The sequence below is a fragment of the Apaloderma vittatum genome, unplaced genomic scaffold, assembly GCF_000703405.1.
Source record: "Apaloderma vittatum isolate BGI_N311 unplaced genomic scaffold, ASM70340v1 scaffold1801, whole genome shotgun sequence".
NCBI classification, from domain to species: Eukaryota; Metazoa; Chordata; class Aves; order Trogoniformes; family Trogonidae; genus Apaloderma; species Apaloderma vittatum.
In genome coordinates this window covers 41,815-68,389 of record NW_009699366.1, presented here as the reverse complement: position 1 = coordinate 68,389, position 26,575 = coordinate 41,815, and the positions used below count along the sequence as shown (strand labels likewise).

The 26,575-nt window shown below is 45.0% G+C and overlaps 1 protein-coding gene across 1 annotated transcript in view; it reads left to right on the top strand.

Moving 5' to 3' along the window:
• Window positions 1-643: 643 nt before the first annotated feature.
• The window catches only part of RUNX2 (runt-related transcription factor 2), a gene marked incomplete at its 5' end in the record, with an annotated part of 35,348 nt that continues 9,416 nt past the window's right edge, over window positions 644-26,575 (top strand). Inside the window, 2 exons of the mRNA XM_009878318.1 lie at window positions 644-817; window positions 10,277-10,438. Of these exons, the coding sequence (XP_009876620.1) occupies window positions 644-817; window positions 10,277-10,438 (336 nt within the window). The remainder of the gene's footprint in view (window positions 818-10,276; window positions 10,439-26,575) is intronic.

Genomic DNA, 26,575 nt, shown 5'->3' with positions numbered 1-26,575 from the left:
TGAGGAAAGCTGACCATGCAAGGGAGTGTAGGAACCAGTCTGGGCCAGCAGCACTGAAAGTTTTCCGTACAATCCTACTCTTCTCAAATGACAGCGACTATTTGCATTTTGGAAAATCTTCCGGAGGAATAAAAGCTGATGACAGAGTTAAAGAAGGAAAAAAAAAAAATCCTTGCATTTTCCTACCAAAAAAAATCACAACATATATAAACCAGGCATAAAATAATTGTCCCACTTGATAACTTGTACTTACATATGAGGCTTGCTTTTGGAAGAGAAAGTTTGCCTCTTTAACTACCTAGAGTAGTTAACTACCTAGGGTAGTTAAAGCAGAAAAAAAGAAAAAAAAAAGACAAAGAAGAACTTGTGTGGGTGTCCTTGTAAGTGCTTATTTTCATCCAAATTGCAGTGTTACACATCCATATGGGCACAGTTGTGCTCAGTAAGGATTTCACCAGCACAACCAACCAAAACACAAATTCCCGCACCGATGTCGCTGTGTTTTTTGGGGTAGCTGAGATACCTGTAAGTCTGTTAAATCTAATAACAGGTCCTTAGAGTCCATTTTGGGTTTTTTTGGGGTGTGTGTTAAATTACTAAGTCTTGTTATTAACGCTTTTATTTTATGATTTGCTGTTTCCAGGGCACAGACAGAAGCTTGATGACTCTAAACCTAGTTTGTTCTCTGAACGCCTCAGTGATTTAGGGCGCATTCCTCATCCCAGTATGAGAGTAGGGGTCCCGACCCAGAGCCCACGGCCCTCTCTGAACTCTGCACCAAGTCCTTTTAATCCACAAGGACAGAGTCAGATTACAGGTAAGAGACAGAACCATAGGTTTGGCTTGCACAGGCAACGGTAGTAATTGCTTATGGATATTTGTGTCTCAACTGCAGTATAAGAGGCTGTTACAGAGTGAGTGGTGTGTTCCAAGCCAAGCTAGGCGGGAAGTGGATTTTTCTATAGCGTTTGAAGCTGAAAATGTCTTTGTATTTTTATTTTTTTAAAAATATATTTTTGCCATAAATCCAAAATAATCCAGAATAGACAATGCGGGAGAAGTGAGTAGGAATCTGGTGAAATTCTAGCTGCCACATTGCTCTGCCTTCTCCTCTGGATGTGCAGTAGTACGTATTAGCGTATAACAGAATGACTGTTTTAATTCAGCCTTTTTATTTTGCACTCGTGTTGAGGGAAGCAGCCAGCGTTTAATGGTCTTTCTGTCGGAATAAGAATACAATCTTCTCACGTGGCGGTTTCCTTCCAGCACCAGCACTGACCACTGTTACAATAAACGAACTGGGTTATGGAGAAATCTCCAAAGGTTGCTCATGCGGGTTGTATGCAACATTTATGATTGCACGCTGAGAGACAGATTTCCTTGTGCTGAGAGGAATCATAAAGTACCATGTGTCACCGATTAGAAGGCTGGAGTAAGACGTTTAACTGCAGCTACGCCAGACGTTTGCAACAAAACTGTGAAGCCCACAAAATAAACCCATTTTGTCATTTTTCTAAGTTCAGAGCTGTTTGAATTTTTCAAGAGTTTCCAAACAACCTCTACCTAATTTTGGCCTTCTCTACACTCCAAATTTGTGCTGACATGTTTATGTCTATCCAGGGTGTGAAGAAGCGTTGTCCCTGACCAATTCATTGACTAGAACTGTTGGAGAGCTTCGCCTAGATGCAAGTCTGTCAGCAAAACTCTTGACTCCATTAGCTAGACTGATTTAAAACTCAGTTTTGCTGCTGTAGTTGCATCTACATCAGGAGTCCTTTGGCAATCTTATGTACCAGAATTCCTTTACTGGTAAAGGACTCCTAGTATAGACGTAGTCTTTGAGTCAACCTAGGAAGATTTCTGGTTTCATGTTTCAAGTGGTTTTGACATGATACCAGCTGAAACTTAGCGGTTTTAACAAAGTGTTGTGGCTTTCTTCTTCTTTCTTGTTCTTCTTTTTTTAAGTTCAACTGGTTTATTAATTTGCAGTAAGAAAGAGAAGTCGGTTAATTTGAACCCAAAGCACTCAGGTAATTGAAATGAAAAAATTATTCCCATGAGCTGTGGCAAAGTTCTCCCAGATCCAGAAGTCTAGCTTTAACTCGTGTGAAATGTTTATAATGTATTAAATATGTCGATAGTACCCATTGCACAGTACCTGCTGCCCACCAGCTTCCCAGAGCAAGTTTTTTGGCCAGGTTTAGTGTTTTGTTCCTTAGACATGTAAAGTCAGGGCTCTCATGTGTATAATTTTCCGAGTAAGAGTTGCTGGACCAAAGCCATATTTTTTCTAACCTACTGTCTTCTGTCTGGTGGTGTTCGGGGACATAGTTCCTGAGGAAACGGGGAAAATCCAGGGTTATAGTCAGCTTTTTTCCCTTCTTCCTTGTGCCTCCATAGTTTACCTATTGTGCAACATTATATCTAGGAACGAAGGAGGGTAAAATTCTTCCTGACCCCATCTGGTGATCAGCTTATGCCCTGAAGCAGGAGAACTGAGATCCCCTTGTAATTTTCTTCCAAGCTAAGTGTAACCTCATATGCTGCTCTCATTCACATAAATGCCTCCTGTAGAAAATGTTCTCCTGGGTTTGATTAATAGAGCACTTCTCTGCCTTGTTATGAATCAGCAGCATTTACAGATCCGGGATGTGAAAACTTCAGATGAGCTTTATATAAGCCTGACTGGAAACAAAGCTGTGTGACATTCGCTGTCTTCTCTGCAAATTTGTGTCAGTGGTTCCAAGTACCAGCTGAGACTTCGTCGAAAGAGGGAAGATGAGGTGCTGGTAGGGCAGAGGGTAGTGAGCTGAGCCGAGGAGGGCAGGCTGACATTCCCATCTATTGTGGATTATTGTGCTTTACTTTGGAATCCCAAATTGCTCTCACCTCCCTCAAAATAGTGAAGACTCAGCTGCTTATTAAAGTTTGCAGTGAATAAGTGGTCTGATGCAGTATTTGCCGTATTTACCACCCTTGTCTCATCCTCAATGTAGAAAAGTCTAACCCAGCCCTCAAAGGCTTACTTGTTAACTTTCTGGTTGCCCTCGCGTTTAAGGAGGCGATTAGTGAGCACGTTACATCGGTGCGAGCCTTGTGAATAGCCTTGGCTTCCCCACAAGACTTTTTGGGGCTCTGCAGGATGTTGATTGTAATCTGCAAAGCTCCACCTGCTTTGATGTTCCACCAAAGTGCTGGGATGCTTTTTTGCGGATGGTCCCTCTGAGGTCTTCTGGGATGAACGGATGCTCGTTGCCACCCAGATCGTGCCAACGAGACACAGGTGATGCTGCAGATGAGGCACCTCTTTGATCCTCTGTTAGGTGGCCATGGGAAATTGCTAAATGCCTGCCTGTTTGGTGTGGTAGTAGGGAGTGTGAGCTGTTTGGGCCATCCACCTTCACCAGTTTCCTTGTTGTGGTGAGAGATATTCAGTGGGATTTATCCACTGACTTCTTAGCGTGGTCACTGGGCTGCTGTGGCTCGAGTATGTATTACAAGGAGAGTAGTCCCTTGGTCTGAAAACCAAGGAATTTTTCATTACCTTTATTGGAATTTGCCAGGCATTCCTTTAGAAATAACCTTTATTTCTTAATCTTTTTACCTAGTAATTTAGGGAAAATAATTAATTCCTAGTAAGTTTAACAGTAAGTACTGGTTTCCTATGACAAAATCCACATTATTGCTAGTAAGCACATAAATTGTTTTTATTTCGTTCCACATGAGGTCTTACATAGCTATTGCATGATTAAACAGAAATAATATTTAAAGCCTGGCTGCCTCCCCCCCTGAGCCTGAAAGAACTCAGCACTTCGGGGTTTGCTGTTATATTTCTTTTCTCTGTCTAGGTTGTGTTTATTTTCCTAGAGTATCAGAGTACAGGTTTTACAAATCACTGCAAAGTCCTAAACCTACCACAGGACCGGGCTGACTCTGTACAAGGCACAGAGTTGCCCTTATTCAACATGGCATTTTAACTAGGATTCTGCAAAAGCAACATCGAAGGGTCATTAAAAAACAAATCGTCCAATAAGCAGATGCCTTTGCTGAGGCAATGCAGATTCAATTTGAACCCTGCTTGCTGCCCGTAAATCAGGAATCCTGTCTGTTCACATTTGGATACTGGTATATTTGCTTTTTTCTTTTTTTCCCCTAACGGCACTCGCACAACTCGCTCACGTATCCAATTACATTCCCGTTCAGACACTGAGCTGCTGCATCACTGTTTGCGTAGGAAAGGAGGAAAAGTGTTGTTTTTCTAAAACACAACCAGCAAGGATTAGTTTCTATCGGCCAGGAAAACCCACGGGTGTAATGGCAGGGAGGTGGTTGGCGCAGGGACCTCGGTGGCCGGGCCGTGGGGACTGTGAAGTGGGAGTTAAGTGAGGTTTCATGCTCCATCACCGCTGTGGCACCGTCTGATCTATAGGCAACCTGTGACTTTCATCACTGAAATAACAGCACTCAAAAGCAGGTCCTGTGAAATCTTTTTTTTTCTTTCTTTTTCTTTTCCTCTTCTCTCCCGTCCCCCTCCACCCATGCACTTCTGCAACATTATTCTTCAGTTTCTTATGATTTTTAGGGTCGTAGGAAGCAGATTTAAAGGCTTCAAATCTGACTTGCCTGGAAGTTAAAGAGGGGGCCTACCTCCATGAGCTGGCAGGGACTGGATTCAGGGACAGTGTAAACTGGGTCTGCTGGCAAAACCACAGGTGGAAAGCATCTTTGACTCTCAGATGGAGGATGAGGCTGAGCTCGCTGGCATCGGGCTGGACACTGCCCTTTTGCAAAGCCGGGGAGAAAGCAGAAAGCCACACTCATCACGGTGTTGGATATGAACTGTGAAGCATCTGCCTCAGAGACCAGTGTCTCTTCTCTGATCCCATCAGCTGCAGGACAGGTTTGAAACAGAAACTCTGCAGCTGTGATTAGACCAACGCTATGCAAGTGCCCTGCCAGGGGTTGGCTGCGTTTTACCTGGGATCAGCAGCGCTCTGAAGCACACACCAATTTGGAGCTGGTGCACGGCAATCCAAGAGCGCATCAGACAAAGCACATGGTTACATAGAACAGATAATTTAGAAATAACCCGAATAATAGGCTGATAGGGTGAATTGTGCCTTCATCTCACTGAAGCGTGGAGTAACAGCTATGAGACTCAGCAGACGAGGTGGTGGAATCGGGATTTCTGCTGCCATGAACACGAGGGTGGCTGCAGTCTGCTGTATTTTATGCAGATTGATTCCATCCTTCAGGCGACTGGCGAGTTGCCATTGTGAACCTCCATTTGGTAAAGCTTCTGTCCCTGTATTAAAGTATTCTTTTAACTTTATTTCCATCCCCCCTCCGCCCCCGTTACAATTTTGTTACCCTACTGGCATGACTTGTTCAGTTTATGTTTTTTTTCTTTTAGAAATGTGACTCTTGGGGGAGTGGGAGGAGAAATGGTTTTTGAGGTTCTTCAGGCCAAAATCTGGTCTCAATTACTCTTCTGTACATTGGGGTGTAACTCCATTGGATTTGACTTCATTGATTGAACTGGGCAATCCAGATCAAGCCCTGGGCTTTTAAAAATGCCTAAGAAGTAGTCAAAGAAGACAAGGAGGTTTCATTTTTGTTGTCGTTGTTTTGCTTGGGGGGAGTGGTGTTACAACAATAGTTGGGTTACTCATGCAGAAAGTCATCTTGGCTTCGTTAAGATCAGAAGTGAGGATATTTGCTCTAAGTGTTTACCAAAGATAACTCCAGACAGCTTGTTTTTTAGTATTGGCAGTAGCACTAATACAGTCAGCAGCAGCCACTGCTAGAGCTGATGGCTGGATTTTAAGCAGAGTGGTTTTGCAAAGTGCATGCATGCGTGTGACGTTGGAGCTGCAAGGCCGTGATCGTGTTTTGATCATGTAACTCAGCTTGGGAAATGGGAAATCGATTTTGTTTTACCTATAGTAAATCTGCGTGCTTAATTATCCAAGGTCAAAGCAGTGGAAAAACTCATTCTTCAGGGCTATTTGTGGGTTTTTTCTTCTCTCCGTTGACACTTCAAAGCATTTCCATTGAAGGAAGAGAAGTCACGTTGCTGGAGAGCCAGTGCCATCAGCAGGAGACCTGATCACTGGGGTTTTTTTATTCTTTCTTTTTTTTTTTGACTTTATGCAGTGCGTCCAATCTTAGACTGATTTTTAAAACCACTTATTATCCTTTAAGCACCCATGTCCCTTGTCCATTGACGCAGTGAATCACAGACCACCTGAATCAAGAGCCATGCATATGTCCCACTGATTATAAATATGACAGTAAAACCTAGATGCAAAATAATTCGCAATACTCAGTATTTCCTTCTTCAGCAAGGCTTGCCTGGAAGTGCAAACAGGACGAGACTGTTTTTGCACTAGTTTAGACCTCACCCAGCTGATTTGTTTCAGCCTAACCGTGCCCTGGCTTTCTTAGCATACGCGCGATGTGCCCTATTGTGAACGAATATGCTGAAAGCCGCACTTTTCTTCACACCCACACAGGCATAACAGAACTGTTTACAAAAGGAGGACTGCTCTTAGCAATTACTCCAAAATTATCAAGTGCAAATGCCAACTAAAAGTGGCACTCTGCCTCCTTTGCTGTAGTTGAATGCTCTGCTAGTCCTTCCCCATGGGTGCCATACCGGAAGATGAGGGTCCTTCTCCTGAGGTGTTTGTGGTGTTTTTGTATTAGCATTTTCCCTTGTTTTGGAGGGGAGGAATACACATTTATTCTGCCTCAGAGGTCTAGAGTTTGTCATCTGTTCCAGGCTTTTTGTGATTGGTAAGATGCGCTGTGCCTGCAGAGCACATGGTGCTTCGGGTGACGGCGCAAAGCCTCTGCCCCTCTGGGACCCAGCAGACACATGGGAACCCGCCAGCCAGAGCGAACGGGGGAGCTCATCTTTTGGTGTAGGAGGGCGAATAAAACCTCACAAATCCACACATAGCTTCTTCACCACTGGTACGTAGTTGCTCCACCCCTTCCATGGTGATCCAGGAGGAGGACGTGATCTTCCTGAGGACATTGTTGCGTTTCCCTCAGAAGCATCTGTGTGGATCTGCCATGGAAGTGCTGTTTTGGCAGCTGGTACCTCCCCCTGGTGCCCCCCAGCACCCTCCTTCCCCCCAGGAGGTTTGGCTTGGTGGCCTGTAGGACCAGAATAGATGGGCTGGTTGTGTCTCAGCATCCAGTCAGTGCTCCAGCAGCTTTACAAGGAAAACCTTCTGGTGGGACCAAAGAGCGCCATGTGAGACCCAGCTGCATGTGTGCCTTCAGGGACTAGATGGGGCAGCTTTGGACATTTTACTTGGGGGATGGGACAGCACAACCGAGCAGCGACGTTTGCCCTGTGGGTAGCAGGTCACCTTTGACTTGGCAAGGCAAGGGCATTTCGCTGCTCTCTCTCTTCTCATGTCCATGCAAACCTTGTCCACTATCAGTCAGCACAGGTTGGTTTTAGAGCATTTACTCCAGGATGTGGTGAAACTTGTCTCTTCATTTTGCGGTTTCCTAACGGGCCAAAGGTAGCTCTTGAAGCCAGTCAACCCCAGGGCAAAATTCCCCACCCTGCCTTGACCATGACCTCAGCCTTGCCTTGGCGTGGAGGAATTGCAGTAACGCTCCAGCCTGGGGTATTGTGACCTTCTCCTCAGTCACTGAGCTCTGATGCATCACCCGATGTTCGATTTGGTTGAGGATTTTCCTTTTTATTATTTCCTGTTCATATAAGGACGTGACCTCATTTCCCTGAAGCTAAGTTGCTTGTGCTCTAGTTTCAGAGGGGCTGAAGTCTGCACCTGAATATCTGGGTTGAAAGCTTCTAGCCAAGATAAGCACCTCCTTTTGTGAGTGAGGTATTCAGAGAGTGCCTGCAGCTTAAAGAAATGACCAACTAAATATGCAATATATCATTACTGTCCTTAAATTTAGGTAGAAATTGCATCAAACAGAGGGTTGGTAAGTTACCCAAGTCCTATAGGAGATCTACTTTCAGGGCCAGAGGCAGTTAAGTCACAGCACAGTGTCTTCACTAATAGTCCATCCTTTTTTTTCCCTTTCTTTAAAATACTTCGCAGTTCAAAATCTCACAGAAGTTGACTCTTGGAGAGCTGAAATCTTATATATCTCTCTACAACCTAAATGTGCTATTGCAGATCTGAGATTGGAACGAGCTACAGAAGTTGTGTATAAATTAAAGCTAGATATCATAAAGAATGTGATACATTTTTGTGTGAACTGATGGTCCATCTAGCCCCATATTCTGCCTCTGACAGTGCAGCATGAAATACTGTTTTGAAAGACCACATGAGCCTTTGAAAGACCACTTCATGCCATCCGCCCTTGTTGTGTCCACATGGGCAATCACAGTTGTTGCATTAAGGATGTTGGGTGTAAAACCAAGTTTAGAGACGCTCAAGATCTTCTCATGCCGTGAGGATTGCACTACCAGAAGTGACATGAACTTCCAGAAGGCAGCAATTTTCCTGAAGTTTTTAACATCCTGCAAAAACATCCTCTGCCATATTTTTTCTTTTTTTTTTTTTTTTCACTCCTTAACTGCCAGCATTGCAGCTGACCTAAACCCAGAATTTTAAGGGACTCTGTTTTGGATTCAGAAGCGGAGATTGAAAAGTTCTTGAGTTTGAAGGAGCTTGGATTTGAGATTGTGCTCCTGACACATCATTAATTTTAAGATTGTTTTCCCAGCAAGTCTAGGCTTTCCGTTCCCAGTTGAAGATCATTTGCCATTGACTGCATGGTGAATTTTAGGAGTGGAATGAGGCAGAGAAATATGTCAATATCAGATATAACAACAGGCTGTCAGTCAGATTTGAACCTGTGCCAATCTATACAACCCTAGCCTTGAAATTGTTAAAACAAAGTTCATTACATTTAATGATCAAGTGCCCTTTGGATTTCTGAGGAGTTTACATTAACCATTTGTATTACTCAGCTCTAATATAAATGGCAAACTCCAGGAAAATCCTCCTAAAATTAAATTGCAAAGTTGGGAGGTTTTTATATATCTGTATAGTTATTTTGCTTCAAGGAAGTATCTGCTTTCCAGACATCTCTTCAAACAAATCACGTTTGAACACAAGAAATAAACAAGGAATAGCTGAAACTGCAAGGTTTTGTTCTGTGTAGGAGCAGGGAAAGGAGTTTAAAAAAAAAGGAAAACAGTTGAATTTCCTGAAAAAGTGCCTTTATTTATGCCATGTGGCTATCACATTGCTGCCTACGCAGTAAGACCTTAGTGCAGTGCTCTGATATAGCAGGTTCTCCAAATCGTGTGGACCTGATGTGCTTCAGTGAAAATATTGGGGAGGATTTGGAGGGATGTGCTACGATTTCTATGTGTTCAGAGGTAGTTTTCTGTTTATTGTGCAGTGCCCCAAACGAACTTTGGGATTGAAAGTGCTTTGGTTTTCTCCATGTAAAGAGATAAAAGTAAAAAGTCTATGAGGCATTCAGTGATACCTTTTTCACCAGATGTTAACTGACACCAAATGGTTTATAAATCCAAACACCAGTGAGTAAAACTAGATTTCCTTCTCTCACTGAGTGCAGTCCACCAGTGCTTCAGCAAAAAATAACCTATATTTATCCTTAAAATCATTTCCTTTGTAGCGATCTGTAGCAAGTACATCAAAAGGCATCATTAGCTTCCAGTAGTTATCCCAAACCATTCGGTTTCATATTGTCGTAATTGAGGTGACTGTAGGTAGTTGGGCAGCATCCAAATGTGACATTTCTGGATGGATGCTGGTAAGATTAATGACATTTTCCTTCTTGGACATTATTTTCAGCACTGAAAACACTACTGGGTGGTGTTTGAACTGGATAACAGCTTGACAGACGTGCCAAGTTCTGACTCTGGAGCCTCCCCACCTCTGAAGTTCACTCTCTAAGCTCAGACTGGTCTCATACTTGCTGTCTGCTTATCTGTCTGAGTCCTTGAGGACTAGCAAATCATGATATAACACAGCGTTAGACCTGGACAAGAGACACCAGGAATTTGCAGCACAGTTGCTGGATCTTTTAAAACTCTGCTCACTGCTCCGTGATGGGGAGGGAAAAACAGAGAGCGAGGCTTGGAGGGGTTGAGTCCTAAAGGAGCGGGTTGTGTTTATTACGTTCTCCTTCTTTATAGCACTGTTGTGTGTATAATTCCACCTCTTTCAGTTAGGTTGTTACTGCCTTAAAATTTTTCATACTTTAAAAAAAAAATCTTTTTTTTTTTTTTGTAATTATCTAGACCCCAGGCAGGCGCAGTCATCCCCACCGTGGTCCTATGACCAGTCTTACCCGTCCTACCTGAGCCAGATGACTTCACCGTCCATTCACTCCACAACTCCCCTGTCCTCCACTCGAGGCACAGGACTTCCAGCCATCACCGATGTGCCCAGACGGCTCTCAGGTAAAGACCGTGTTTTGCCTAAGACGATGATGCAGATAGGAGTGGGACTGGCAGAAGCTGCCTCCGCGGCCTCAGACAAACCTTAACCAGAAGAGCAGAGCTCAGCTGGCGATGACAGGGTTACTGCACGGGTGGTGGGGGTCAAAGTCCCTTTTATTTTCAAAGTGGAAGGGTGCTGTGTTGCTCTGAGCATGTATGATTTGAATGTCTCTAGGTCCATTTCAGATCAGACTATTTTTAAATTGCGAACCTGATTCAATGAACAAATTCCCTCTTTGTTTTTTTTTTCCCACCTCAAGAGGATGTTTACTTGCATGTTTTAAAGTAATTGTGATGCTCTCTATTTTTTGGTGCTTTGCTTTTGTGATGTGTGTGATGTCAGGCATCCTGACGGATAGATGCTTTTATTTCTTTAATAGTTAAGGCTAAGGTTAATTCTGCATTTCAATCTAGTAGCTCAAGAAAGCGTGTTTCCTTAGTTAATGTGTACTTAAGATGCCTATCAGAAACTAGCTGAGTCACTTTATGGTAAGGGTTGGACAAATTGTGCTTTGGAATGATGCAAGGAGAGAGGAAATACATTTAGGAACATAGACAAGACAGCAGTAAGGAACTGAGACTTTTTTTCAAAATCAAACAAATGTTCATTTACATACCATGCAGTTCATCTCCAATGGTCTCAGTGATAAAACCATCTGTATGAAGTAATCTGATTGCCCCAAAGTCAGAGAGAGCCTGTCATGGCACACAGTCACCTTGTATATCTTGCCAAAAATGAGGAACCTCAGGGGAGGGAGGCTCAGTACTAAAATTCCAACCTTGCAAGTGTGGAAATATTAGCAGCGTATGCCAAAAAAGCATGTGTAATGTAAAGAAAGCCTTTATGATTCATTAATGAAAACCAAAGAATCAGTCTTATTACACCTATTTTTTGCATGTTTGCAAGATATTATTATAATCTTGGATGCTGCTGCCATACACCTGTTTGACTCGCAGCCAGGTGAATTTCTTGCTGTTGTGTTTTCCCTTTCCACCGAGCTTGTAGCGCTGGAAATGTTGATCACTCCACTGAGCTGCATCACTGACAAGCTGAATTTCAGCCAGCAAGCGTGTAGGACTTGATTAGCGTAGACTCCTTGATTTCTTTCATCTTGGAGGAGGGAAGCTTTGTTTCTCAAACAAACAGCTGCAGAAACCTCTGTGGTCCTAGCGCGCTCTGCCTTCCCAGAGATGCCAAATATCTCCATGTGGGCCGAGAGTTGGAGGGTGGTGGAGCAGGTTCCTGCGGGCTCTCCGTGCAACGCGCTGACTCGGTTCAAAGCACCCCACCAGCTTGATGCTGAGGAAATGCTTTGTTTGGCCTGAAACAGGTTCCCTTTGAGTCAGAGCCTCCTGATGGTCTGTGTTGGGTTATTTTTGCAATTGTGCCCCCAGCAATACCTCCAGGATTGGCTCGGCTGGGACCTCAGCAGCTGTACCACCGCATACTTGCCCTGGAGCCTTTACTTGTCCGTGTGTATTCAGACGTGAGCGCCTGGCATGTGGGCACAGGCAGAATGACTAAAAAACCTGGCTGTGTACCTCACGTGGCCGCAGACTGAACTTTTCTGCTGTGCTCCACAGTCCGTTGCCTTCGCGCTTCTCGCCCTTCATCTTTTGGGGGCTCGACCGACTCCTCCGCAATGCTCTTACCTTTTCCCAGCATGGAGAATCTTGCTTCCAGTTAGACTCAAGATTGAAAAAGGAGACTTTGATCTCCCACAAGTGCCAGAGGTTGTCTGCGCTGTTTGCTGACGCTCAGAAATTCAGAGCGGCGTCCCTGGGAGGAGGATGCTCAGGCTGCAGGGAGACACGTTGCAGCCCCAGCTGCAAACCCTGCGGTTCCTCTTAAGGGTTTCTGGCTGGCAATGCCACAGGGAGGGATGGCAGGATCCAACCCTTTTGTGGATAAAGTAGAGAGAGAAATGCAAGTTTGAAGTCCCCATGTGTTGCCTGATTTAGTTGAGAGGCGTCCCTGCCCATGACAGGAAGGTTGGATTAAATGATCTCTAAGGTCCCTTCCAGCCTAGGCCAGTCTATGATTCTATGACTCTAAAACTGCCCCTTACAGCAACCAGTTTATCCCTCACACATGAAGAAACACAAATCTCCGCTCAGATAGTTGATGCATCTTTCAGAGGAGAGCAGAGCTTTGATGGAGGGGAACAAAATGACTGCTAAGAAACACTAAATATGCTAGAAAGCTTCAGGCACCTCCAGTGCATGAGGGAGAAATTAGAGTTTTACAAGGCCTTAAATAAAACCAAACTTTACTCTCCGATACAGTGGCAGAAATCTGATTATCAAGGTTGTTAAAAGTATACAAGGTAATATTAACGAATGCCATATTTACTGCCTGTTGCTTAACATCATGCAGGAGGAAAAATTTGTAAAACTTGCCCCTTAGGCTTTGGATGTCACACCTCCGGGCACAGGGCTTCCTACCTGCCACGATTTCACATCACCCAGACTTTTCCACAGGCCTCCATGGCTGTGCCTGGACAACTGCTGAAGTTGTGCTCGCCTAGATGTTGAGAATATACCATCTAATAAAGCCATGTGTCCTTCAAAAGGGTGGTTGCTGGTAGTATTGTCAGTGGCAGCCCTCAACAGCTATTTTTAATGGTACTCCTGTGTCCAGAAACACACCCATCCCGTGGCCAAAATGATGTGTTCCTCCCCAGTGGGTACTTCTGTTGGTGATGAGGACGCCCATGTTTCAATCCTGGGTTAAGGTGACCAGCAGAAGAGGTTTGGGGCTATAGGACAGGAGGTGATGGAGGACTGCCATAGCAGTTCATAGAATCATAGAATGTTCAGGCTTGGAAGGGACCTCCAGAGACCATCCAGTCCAACCCCCCTGCCAGAGCAAGATCCCCCAGGGCAGCCACACAGGAACGTGTCCACGCGGGTTTGAAAGTCTCCAGAGCAGGAGACTCGACACCGTCCCTGGGCAGCCTGTGCCAGGGCTCCGGCACCCTCACAGTGAAGAAGTTTTTCCTCACATTGAGGTGGAACTTCCTATGTTCTAACTTAAACCCATTATTTCTTGTCCTATTACTGGTCACCACAGAGAAGAGGTTGTCCCCTTCCCCTTAACCCCCACCCCTCAGATATTTCTATACGTCAATAAAGTCCCCTCTCAGCTGTCTCCTGTCAAGGCTGAACAGCCCCAGGTCTCTCAGTCTCTCTTCCCAGCAGAGATGTTCGAGTGCCTTGATCACCCTTGTAGCTCTCCCTTGGACTCTCTGTGCTAGATCCCTCTCTTTCTTGAGCTGGGGAGCCCAAAACTCCCCAGTTCATATGATTCTCTGTCATATGGGAGAGGGGAAAAGGGCAACAGGCTGCAACCCCGAGGAGTTACTCCGGCAGGCTGGTGTAATGCAGCTGAACTGGTCCTGTCAGTGTCTAGACTGATTTCTTTGCACAACTGAAAGGTTTGCATGCATGCTGCAGGCACGTGCAAATGAGGGCCCATGGCTTTCAAGCTTCAAGTATTCGTCTTTTATTCTCCCAGTGGGGATCAGTGCTGTATTTGCAGTGTCGTACAACTAATAATGATGTCACACAGTATTCAGTGGCAAGAGCTGAAAAGGAAAGCGAGAAAAAAAGAGATTACCTGGCATCACTCATGCAACTTTTGAACCAATGATCTCCTTGGTACATAAGTCTCGTTCATATCAAGAAAAAATAAAAAATAAGCTCAGGAGGCGATGCAACTGACTTAGCTTTTTGCACCAACTCAGTCATAGAAAGAGCAGGATTCCCCTTATTTTATTAAAATACCTGTCTGGCGAGACTTCCTCAGAAGACGGTGAAAGTTGGTGGCCTAGCAGATTAATATTCTTAATTAAATAATATCGTAGTGGAAACCATGGGAATATATGAACATGGTCATTTTGGAGAGAGTTTTCCCTGAGGGTGTAGTCTTATTGCATGATTCATACTGAATGCACTCACTCTTGGTGTCCTATGCATATCCAAAGTGCATGTGGGATGGGGAGCATGAGTGTCTATTATGTAATTATTGTATATGATTCATATAAATACACATCACGGCCATTTTACATAAAGCTTTGGGGCTGATCCAGCCAGTCCTCCGCGCATGCAAGGTTCAGAGCAGGGAGTACAGGTCGGGTTGTTCCTGCAGTCACAAGAGGGCTGCCCTTCAGCAGGGGAAGGAGGTAGGGCTGTAGATGTCATCCTCAGCTCCCTTTTGAGTCAGTGGGGACAAACTGGCATTTGCAGGACTCGACCAGTCTGCAGATGAGCTGTACTGGTCCTTGGCAGAGCCTTGGAAGAGGCTGTTTGTCTCTACGGGCTTTAAAGCAAGCCTGGGTGAGTAGTTCAGGTACAGGCATGTCTGATCTGATAGTCTGCCTTTAGTGAGGTGATTTAAGAGAAAATTTAGCTGTCCCATAAACATACCCATATCACAGCCCTCTTACGGTTCAGTCCTGGTTTAACCCTGCCGTGGTCTGCCTCGCCCTGACCTCTGCCTGCTCTGTAATTGCCAGATTTCAGCTTGAATTTAATTTTGTTGAGAATGCTGGGAAGGGAGGTGGGGACACATCTTCTTCCCTTGCACTTTTCCTGGACCTCCTCACTCTGCTGCTTGAACATGTTAGTCTCTTGGTTTTTGCTTCACCTTGGAGAGAGGCTTGTGGGGTCAGTGTCTTGGGCTGCTGGAGGTCCTGCCCTGCAAGTGTAACAAGAACATGTTCAGTGCTGGTTGAGGAAAAGGCTGCCCTATGCAACTGTGTTTGACAAATGCCCATGTGACAAAAGAGAAAATAAAAACTGAATCTAAACAGCAGGACAAATCACCAAACGTACGTTTTCCAGCCCCGGACTCACACCCTTTGCAGATAGTTGTCAGTTGGGGATGCTGGCCTCATGCCACCATGGCCAGACTCTCCCATCGCACACACTGGAGTCCCTGCAGTGTGCAGGGTGGATTTTACTGTCTTTATATTTACTGTGTTGTTGAACAGGGACGTGCTGAGATAGATGAGGGACGTGCTGAGCTCTGCCTCTAAACAAAAGAAGCTTGCAGACCCATCCCTCTGAACTAAAATGGCCAGAAAGTAGTAGCTTTACCAATAAATTACACAGTGGTAGGGCCTGGGCTGTTAAATATCGGTACCGTTAAATTGTCAGCAAGGTTGGTTTTGAGCAGGTTTAGTTGCAAACAGGTCCCAGCCATGGTTTGGAAATGAGCAGAGTCCTGAACTTGTTCCCCTGGGCAGCTCAAAGGCAGCCACCCTGTTGTGGAAGCTAAAAGGGTTTAATATTACAGCTGTGCTGAGACCGTCCTGGCTCAATCTAGAGCCAGACCCTTGCTGGCTGTTTGCTAGTTTGAGTGTGGCCAGACTTCCCCATTAATTCGTCTCGCTCTGTAGATATCACCACATCGTTTTGGACCATCCGGGACCTTCATTAGTTGCTGAATTTCAGAACCATTCCTGTTCTCCCATCTCACTGAGGGCTGCCAAGTATAAATGCAACCCTGTGAATGCCAGCCATGCCCTAATCTGTGACAATACTGTTGCTTTGCACAATTTAATTTTCATTCTTGTAAGCCCACAAATCTTGTAACAAGAAGCCGCGTGTAATAGAAGCAGCTTCAGCTAAACCTTTGGATTTAGTGTTCATATGTTAATGAGGAAGTGGCTCACAGTGATGGGCTGGTTTTTCTTGAGGTCCTGTGCTGGTTGTCATCTTGGATTTCTAACCCTGAATGTGAATTACCTTGGAGTTTGACTTAATTTCATGTACACTCATGATCTTTGTAAGAAGACATTTCGCTAACTTCATTAAATTTTGTGGGTAATAAGTGTGTTTCAGGATGGCACCCTGAACAAGAGAAGGCATTAGTGCTGTCTCCAAAATGCAATTCTTCTCTTTCCATGCACTGGGCAGCAGAGAAATGGTTAATACCATGGCTTTTGCCAGCAGCAGCCTTGGTGTTGTTAGCAGCTCTGAAATGAATGAGCGGTTCACGCTTCAGCAATATTGTCTCAGGCTCTTGGAAAACCCAAGAAGCCAGCTCTGTTTCTGGTGCGCTCACTGCGCTCTGATGTTTTTCTTGGTGACTATAACAATTTCACTCTGTCTTCTTTTTTTTTCCTTTTTTTTTTTTAATGGAAGCTGAAAGACTCAAGGTTGTCTCTGTCCCCATTTCTCCTCGCTGATTTTCAAAGCTTTCCCCCGCGAGGTGACACTGAGTTAAGGCAAAGTAAAGAACTTGGGAGAGCTCAGGTCTTCAGAAACAACCCGCTCATTTTGCTCCCCTCCCTAAACTTGTAACTTGTCCTTTTTTTTTTTCCCTTCATTATTTTTCAGTGGTTCTATTTACTTTGTTCACCGCAAGTTTTCCATTTTTAGTCTCCTGCCCACTTGGTGCCACCTGGGAATCTCAGCACCTTGGCACTCATCTGTGGGGTTTCAGTAGCAGCCTCTCTGCTGGGTAGAATCTCTCATTGGAGTAATTGTCCAGAAGATGCGTTGCCTGATGCCTACCTCAAGGACGAAGGCCAAATTTTTGTAGTGTGGGTGGCCTCAGGTTAGGCACCTATACCTATATTTAGGTGGTAAAACAAGCGGGCTGATTTTCAGACGTTTGAATATTATAATGTGTGTTTTTAAGCCCTTTTCATTTACTTAAAACGGCTGTCGGGAGAGGAAATAAACAGGAAAAATGAAGGCAGAGGAAAAGAGTTTTATTCCTGAAATATGGGATTTTAAAAAGTACCAGAAAGAAACAAGTGGAATGTTTTTAAATGAAATAAATTTGTTGCTGATACAGGCAGGAAATAGCACACTCAAATATATGTGGATGTATAGATATATTTTTATCTGAGCTTTTTTTTGCAATGTGTTTTATATTTAGGACACATATCAAGATTTGCATCTGTTTCCAGAACTTGCTGCTAACAGTTAGTAATGATGCCAAAACATACTTTAGTTCCAGCTTGAGACCAAATGATATTCAGGGCACTTTTTTTTTATTACTAATTTAGGGTCTGATATTAATTAAGGAAATTTTCCATAAGTGCCAGGCCTTTTCTGAAGAACTCATTAAAATTATATTAACTTAAACCGGAATCACAGTCTGAGCATGTTTTGTAATGATTATTCTTACTGACTCTGCTGGGTTTTGTAAACAGAATGCTAATTGTTAATGGGGCAACTGGGCGCTCGATTCCAGACTTTCAAAGGGCCAGATCCTGAGCCGTTATCTCGACGTGTGCTCCCAATAAAGTCAGAAAGCTCCTTACAGGAAGGCTGTGGGGCCGAGCAATTTGTTTCATCCTTGTGTAAAGGCGCAGGATGGTTTCTCCATTGCCTTGGTGGAATCAACGTTGATTTTCTACCGCTGGTGGAGCCAGCAGTGGTGGCTGATGCAGGACCACATGTGTCCTGGTACGGAGAGGGAATCCAGCTCCATACATGAAGCTCTCTGGTATATACAGAGGGGCAGGATCGCTTATTTTGCCCTTATATCTTTGTTGCACTGAGTTTGGTTCGATTAATTGTGCAAGCTGAATTTACGAAATGGTCCCATGGAATGTGGCAGAGTTTGGTCCTCCTCAGACTGTGACTCTGTTTGGTACAAGATAGGTAGGAAAGTATCTTATACCCTCCCGTTGTATTGTTTAAAAGGCTAAATTCTGCACATATTAACACTAAAAAATACAATTCAAGAGGCAAAAACCGCTGCTAGTAGAAATAGCTGGAGCTGCCTTGACTTGCAGTGAAATCCTCCCATTTCTGACCCTGCAGAATTTGGTCCAGAGTGGAGTGTTAGAGCCTAGCAGAGCTTCAGAAGAGCTTTTTGAAATGGTTTAGTAATGGTTGTTGGCCCCATTTTACAGATGTCCAAATCTCCTCTCCCCTTGATGGATGTTTTAGCAGAAAAGGTTCTAGTGTCATTCCAGCTTGGCTGTCAGATTTAAAAGACCATTTATTTCAGTGATAATGGTGATAACTGAGCTGATTGATGGTGAAGAGGGAAGGTAAGAGCCATGCAAGCAGTTCAGGCTTTCTGTAGTTGTACAAAAGAAAACAACAACAGGGATTGAAGGAGGGGAAGATGAGCGAGATAAAATGAAGGTGCGCACCATCAGGTGGCTCTTAAAGGACGTTGCTAAGAGAGAAGGAACTATTTCATATGCATAGAGAGAGGGTATTTGGAGATGCTAATCTGGGAATTTCTTAATATTTGCTTTCAGACTGACTCAAAAAAGAATTAGGGAAGGGATCAAAGCAGGAGATGCAGAAGGTGGCGTCCCTGCCCATGGCAGGGAGGTTGGACTAGATGATCTCTAAGGTCCCTTCCAGCCTAGGCCATTCTATGATTCTATGATTCCTGAGCTTGGGAGAGGCTCCCTGTGTCCACGAGAGCGGTGTGCGGCCAGTGCACGAGGAACCTGCCCCTGCACCCACATGGTGCTCGATGGTGCTTCTGTGTCCAGGGAGTTTTTGTGGAGAGTGAGGACCTTTAGCAATGGTCAAGCTTTGTCTGTAAAGCTCATGGAGGAATAATTTGATGTAAGGAGGTTTCCACATATATACAGATTCATAGATTATTAATACAGTGATGCTCATGTGATCTTTAGCTGTGAGCCCAGCTATAAGATTTCCCCAAATTAAGTCTCATTTGAACTTGAGGATAACCTTTGAGAAAAAAAAAACAACAGAAACCAAAAAACAAACAGCAACCAAGAAAACTCAGTTGGTCTTCATTTAAAAATTTCCAGGGAAGCAAAATCCACCACAGCCTTTGGTTACAGACGCTAATTAAGCTCGCTTTGGAAATGTGGGTCTTATTACTAGTCTGAATTTGTCTAGTTTCCACTCATTTGAACTCACTATAACTTTGTCTGCCAGATTGGAGCACCAGTTTTGATTTCTGAGGTTCAAGGGGGTTCCTGCGGCGGTGACAGATACAACAAGGAGGTGGGTAGAAGGGAGGTTGCTGTGGTGGGTCTCAGGGAGACGGCAGAAGCCGCAGGGCACTGGGCATTGCAGGACATGGAACCAGTTTGACTTGCAAGGAGGCTATGAGGGGTACAGGGCCAAAATATTTTGGTCATTTCAGTTTGCTGTGGATTTTATCAAATAGTGGAAGTTCTCTAATCAGCCAAACTCCTATGGTATCTGCTGAAAAGGAGTTACTTTTGGTTGAATTACTAGTGGGACTACTTTTCCAGCCCACCTGGAAAAAAAGCGCTGAGAAAGCGTTTTTCACTGGCTTTGCGGGCTTTTGCAGTTCCTTTTTGGAATTTTTCTGCTTTTGTATTTGCCCAATTGTAAAGTCTCTCCCATTTTTTTCTAGCAAAATGAGTTTAATTCCTTACCCATTACCCTAGATGGAGATACAGGAATAGGACAACAGGATATGTATTCTCCCCTGGTTTTCGTATGTGGCTTAAACTTTCATTTTAAGAAACTCAGCTCTAGTCACAAGAGGCTTTTCCCTCCAGGTGTAGTTAGCATTTGCTCTGTCAAAAAAAAAGCAAAGCCTGCAACACAGAGCTCAGGATGTGGCCTCCTTGGGTAGCAGACACCCATCCAGAGCAGCCTCTTGGCTCTCCACGTTCATAATTATTTCACAGGCAGATTTGCGAATAGAAAGTCGGAACTGTGTTAAACCCTGGGATTACTGGGACCGGGCAGTGCTCTCGTTGCACGAAGAAATTTGGTTCTGGCAAAAGAGGTATCATACACTCGATGCAGGGTGTTTTGGGGTGCTTGAAAGGTGCCTGTGGAGGAGAGGAGGCAGTGTGCTCTATCTTTGGTTTTCTCTGGGTCACGTCATCTCCAAGCTTCCCAGTCGTTTTTCCTAAAGGCCTCTCTAATGGCTCTCTTGACCTTTATTCAGTGGTAGCCATGAATGTTTGCCATAATATGTTATTTTGTAATATAGAAATGCTGAGCGTAGGCAGCTGAAGAAAGCCTCCATGGGCTTTTGTGAGAAAGACGAGCAACCGTGCTGAGAGAAGGGGAGCACCAGCAGAGGAAAACAGCCTGGGGGATTTAAGCCAAGGATCAGTTCTAAAAGCGAAATGGAGGGATAGGGCATCTCACGTCGATCTGTCTGCCTCAGCGTGATGTTTCTGTGGTGGTGAGAAGTGGAAGGTGGTGTGTGCTTGCATTAGGAGTGGTACCCACAAAGCCTCTTTCATTTAGCTGGGATGAAAAGTCCCTACATAAGCTCTAGTGATGCCACATGTGTGGTTTCCACTCATTATTTTTAATGGTTAACTAAGCTATCACTGTCTGATCCATAGGCATCAGTGCTTTTTTACGCCCTTTTCTACTAAACAAGCACTGTCTAGAATGGGCAGAATATTATGAAGCTGGCGGCTAAAGGTATGTCCACCGCGGTTTAGTTTATATATTTAGTCTGCACAATGAATTTGCTTGGAAAACAGAGTCGCAACACAGGTACAGAACCAAATCTATAAGGCACATCATGTTTAGGTGATAGATACCTGTAAAAACACAGCTTGCCATATTTAATTCTGTGCTGAAATGATGTTCTGTGTTGTGTTGAAAGCTGAGCACGGGAAGCAGGAGGGCAGTCCCTTCGCCAAGCCCCTTGACAAGGCTTCGCCTGAGGTTTTGACTTCAGCTGGAGCACCCAGGTTTGGCTGCTGCAGGCGATGCAGTTCAGTGATCAAAGTAATGCCTCTATTTGTGAATAGCTAATGGGCCTTTGCTGGGATCCCCGCTGACCACGCGATAGGCAGCGACCACTAATGTTGCTTGTGTTGCGGTTAGGTCTGGAAGTCCGATCCCACTGTGCTACTGACCATGCAATTAAAGAGAAGGAGGAGAAATAAAAGAGAGGTCATCCCTGTCCTCTACGAGTTTACGCTCTTAAATACAGTGCAACTGGCTGCAACAGAACACGGGAGGGAATTGAGGAAGCAAGTGGAGCCAGCAAGGTGCTAGCAGTGGCTGCAGCCTCGCTGGAGCTGGGTGGTAGTGAGCATGAGGCAGAAGCTGGGATGATGTGTGAAGGAGGGTACTGAGGTAGTTCTGTGGTTTTTCACCTCCTGGGGCCACCATGAAAGAAAGCACAAAGCTGCTCGTTATAACTGGTAATAAGAGGCAAGCAGTGTTAGTCAGCATCATCATTGAAAAAGCTGAGTGGAGCCTCTCAGCTCCACCAGGTTAGACCAAGGGCCCACCCAGGACCTTCTCAGCACAGCCAAAAGTGGTCACGCAGTTCCCCTGGCATGCAAAACCAGGCTGTACATATTCCCAAGATGTAGGAATTCCCAAAGCTGGAGATTTCTGTCTGTATCGTTGTATTTAATAGCTGTTGATAGAGCTCTGTGAATCTACTTATACTTAGTAGGTGGAAATAACCCCAGAGGACCCTCTAAATCAATTCTTCTATTTCTTGTAGGTCTGTAGTGTCGTAGTCATATAGGACTGACAAGGACCTCATGGGATCATATGATCTGTGCCCCTCTGTACAGAAATAGGTTCGAACATCTGCAGGTCATTCCTGTTAAGTGTAGCCAACTAGTTATGTGTATTGGTGCCATTGAAAACAAAAATAAAACCGTCTCCCAAAGAAGGAGAAATCCCAGCCAAAAAAATTCATTAAGATCGAAACAGATCATTCCAGAGCAGCTAAAAGATTTTTAGAAAATAAACTTAAAAACAAAAGAAGTCAAAGCTAACATTATAAAAGGATATATGAAGAAGTTCTTGAGAAGTGTTGAGGGCTTTATGAATACATTGCAGATATCTGTGGGCCACTGGAGGAGACTGCTTGCCATAAAGTGGGAGTCATTGCTGCAGCGTGGCGAGTAGACCTCGAGATGTGTATGATCTGTCAGCCTGGAGAAAGGGAAGACATAGAATAGGAACCTCTCCGAGGAGCAGCGTGAACTGATTAGACAGCCTCCGGGGTGCAGATTGCAAAGGCTGCCATCTGGGCCAGGGGCTGAGCACTGAAAATGAGACCTTCTGCAAAGGTGGCTGGTTTACCAAATAGGAAGGGCAGCAAGTGCCTCAAAAACACCAGGAGGGCTGCTGACCCAAAATCTCTGCAATATAAGCCTGAGATGAAATGGCTCATTGGAAGAAGCGTCTCACAGAAGGTCCTCAGAGGAAGTCCCCGGGAGCTGTGATGTGGATGCTGGCATGGCCGGAGGAGCCGCAGAGGAATCCTGGCAGTGGGAAAAAGGCACCTCTCTTCCCCCTTTCTTCCCTCTTCCTCTCTCAAATATCTCCCTCTAAAGGGAATTTTTGTTTGTTTTTGTTTTCATTTTGATTCCTTCTGAAAGCCACCCCGTGTTGTTGGTGTTTTTATGGGTGAAAAGGAGCGCAGGGGAGGATCTAAGTACCACCAGAGCCTAATTAGGAGCCGTTGTATTAGATTCCAAAATTAGATAGGAAACTGGGTTTAAGGGTAGTCCAAACCCAACCAGTTCCTCGTTTGGCCTGGCCCACGTAGGTGGGCCGGGCTGGTTTGGAGCTGTTTGAGGACAGGCTGCTTGCCCGTGGAGGAAACCGTTCCAGCCGCAGTGGAGCTGGAGCACGGCGCCTGGTCCTGAGCCGGGCCAGCTTCTGCTCTCACCGGTCTGCTCCGCAGATGCGCTAGAGGGGCGTTCAGTTTAAAGGGATTCTGGCTCTTGCTTTCTGAAGCAGATGAAGACAACTAAAGCGATCATCCAGGCTGGCTTTGTACTCCTCTTTTTAATTCCAGATACCAGGATTGCGTATAAAAGTTTATTTTAAGCCGAGTTCTCTTTACTCTGTCTGACTTCCACCTTTTCTGTGTCTTAACTTCTTGAAGAGCTTATAAAAAATGTCTGATGGTTTTTGTCTTTAATCTTAGTAACTTTACAATATCTTCCAGCAAAGGATTTCGTAGTGTTTTCCAAACTGTGCTACTGACCTTTGTCACTTGGCTAATACAAAGTATTAAAATATCCATATTATAGCAAGCAAAATGTAGCCAGGAAAATGAAATTAAATGCCCAAAGTCACAAAACAAAGCAGTAGCAAGAGGCAGAAAGCAGTGCATCACATTTCCCCTTTTATCAGCTTCTAAATTTCTAAATAACATATGCTATTTTTGCCAATAGATAATTATCCTGTGCAATATCTCCATGATATATCTATTTTTTACCAGCCCGGTTAGAAGTTTTCGAAGCTCTCTTTTGAATAAATTCAGAGACTAGTCAGGTTATCCTGACTTAATTGCAGGCTTAGTTAGACTTTGGTAGGAGAGTGCATTAATAGAGCATGTGGCAAGCACAAGGCAGTGAGTCTTAACTTAATCCTCTGTTACAGAATTGTAGTATCTCACATTTACCATGAGCTGTGGCCATTCAAGTGACTGTTGCTGTGGTTTATCTGAGACCCACTAACTTTGATTTGAAGTTTAGCCCATCAGTAGTGATTAGAGCTGCTAGCAGGATAGCCTGAATCGCCGTACAGCGACCAGCCTAAAGCGTGTTTGTGATACAGGCTCTTACAGACCGAAGTGTGTTTAAATTTCTCATCACCAGTTTCCTGGGAGGATAAAAAGCATATTCAGACTTTCCACTATAGAGAAGAAGCGTTTATTTAGAGGTGTTCAAAGTCGAGCTGGTTTAAGCTTCAGCTCAGCTGATGGACGGAAATGCTGTGCAGACAAGCTTATAACGGATTGAAACTTAGCTCAGGGAGTTTGTCTTAACTTAGTAAGAAACTCAGTTTTGGTCTGCAGTGAATGAAAGAAAGTACATGGAGGGCTTTACACAGCTTTGACTAAATGACACTGAATATCATGTATTGTTAAAGTGGTGCGACAGTGAACATAGAAGGGATACAGTGCCTCTAGCCCTGCTCTACAACCACGTTGAGTTTGAATCTGATGGCACTTGGGCATCTGGTCTGGTCCTGAGTGCCTAAATGCCTGAATTGAAACCTCTGTGCATCTTCGCATGGGTCAGTATTTTTAATTCAGATACAAGAGCGGCAGCTCTAGCAAAAACAGCCCGGAGGCTGCCTGCAAAGATCTCCTCCATCTGCCCCAAAGCTTGTGGTGACTCGGGGCAGTGTGCGTCGCGCAGTATCCAGTCCTGCTCTGCGACTGGTTGAGAGCCGCAGCTTTGCCCCCACGATGCTGAGGGTCGCGATGCTGCTGAGCCGCTCTGGCTCTGCCCCGTGAGACAGGTTCGGCTCTGCATTCACCCACGCATCTCCCCGCAGCCTGAGCCTCCAGAAATTCCTTTGATCGGTGCTTCTTGAGTCATGCTGACGTGTTTGACAATTTTATCACGGCCTGACGTTACTGCTGTTCGTGTTACTGGGGGGGAAATGTGTTCTCACTATAAGGGAAAAAATTCTGGCCGTCGCTGGGTGAGTTATTTTCCACTGTTTTCACTCCAACGGCGTTATTTCGCTTGCTGCTAAAATCCTTAACCTAAGATGGAAATGCCTCCCCGGTATCTTCCCTCTCATGTCTCCAGAAGCTCTCTAAGTGCCCTCATCCCCTTCGGAGCGGCTGCAGCCCCGCTCCCCACCCAAGCAGCCGCTTTCAGCTGCCTTCCCGCAGGACGAGGTGTGTCTGTTTAACCCTCTGGGGACACGGGACTTCATGCCAGGGAGGAGAAAACATCAACCCAAAATCATGTCCCTGTATGTGGACAGGTACCGAGGCTGAAAATGTTCATTGAAGGGAGATTTTGAAGGGGAAAAGTGTGTTTGTAATTGCTTACATGAGGAGGTTTTGTGTTTTATGGGTGTCTGGGGGCTGAGGGAGGTGCCTTTTCTTCCTCTACGTACGATATTGTTCAAGAGAAAAATAATTTAGACTATCTGTGTTTGTGAATGTAAGGTTTTTTGGCCAGAAGCGTAACAGTTTGTGGGGTTTGATTTTTCTCTGGCAAAAAAAAAAGGAAAAAAAAAAATCATTTTGAGAGCAAGGCCCAAGTAACCAAAATATGTTTGTTTTTGTTTAAATCGCTCAGTAGAGAAATCGTCTCTTGTCTATTGTTAAGAGAGAGGTTTAAATCAAAGGCAAATTCTACATATTCTAAAATATACAGACAACTCTTTGAAAGCAAAGCCAAGTCAAACTTTCAAAGAGACCTTCTCCTTGATGCAGAAGTTTTCAGTTAGTTTACTGTGCTGGGGCTCAAGTGGAAAGAAACAGCTTGAGAAACAAATCACAAATCCCCATTTTGGAGGCGGAAGTCAGGGAGAGCATCATATTAATAGCACCCGAGACCTTTCCACAGAACTGCTAATCCAGGGCTTTTCCAGTAGCAGCGAGGAGAAGCCTTTGCCGTTCGTGGGGAATTTTGCGCTCGGATTTGGCTGTGGAAGGTTTAAGTGAGCTGCGGAGCGAGGGAGTGGAGGGCCTGATCCTCTCGTGTTGGGTGGTCCCTCCTACCGCAAATAACCCTATTGAAAGCAGAGGGACTATTTGTGGAGTCGTTTGTCGGGAAAAGTAGGGTTTGTAGGATACGGCCCCAATTAGCAGCCAAATTCCTGGTTATTTTCTCGTGATAAAATCGCAGCTCTCTCTCGCAGAGATGCACGTAGCATCTCGTCGGTTCCCGTTTGAACTCCTGCCACTTGCTCCGCGCTCCTTCCTGCTTCCTCGGCCGTGCAGAAATCATTCCGGCACCACGCGAGCTCGGATGAGCTGGCTGTTTCCCTCCTGCCCAGCACTGACGAGGCCTCTGTCCCTTTGCCGTGACGTTCGGGACCGGCAGGGCTGGAGCTGGGCGCTCCCCGGCTCCTGCTCGCTGTTGCCGATCAGTGAGGGCACCTTGGGGGTCGCTCTTGACCTTCACCCCCCGGCACCTGGAGCACCTTGGGCAGATGCTGTCCAGCCTCCTCCCCGCCTGACATCGCTGCCTAACATCATCCCCTCCGTAAATCCTGCTTTGAATATGACCCACGTAGAGTCAATCCCACCCAAAGGATGCCCCTCCTGAGTCCATCCTCTCTCGGGAGATTGGCTTGACGAACGGTTTATCACCAAGCTGCAAGTTTTGCAAACGCTTGTAACTGCCCGCACACGTTATCGCATGGCGGGGGGGGCCGTGCAGCCCGCCCGAAGTGCGGGGGCGG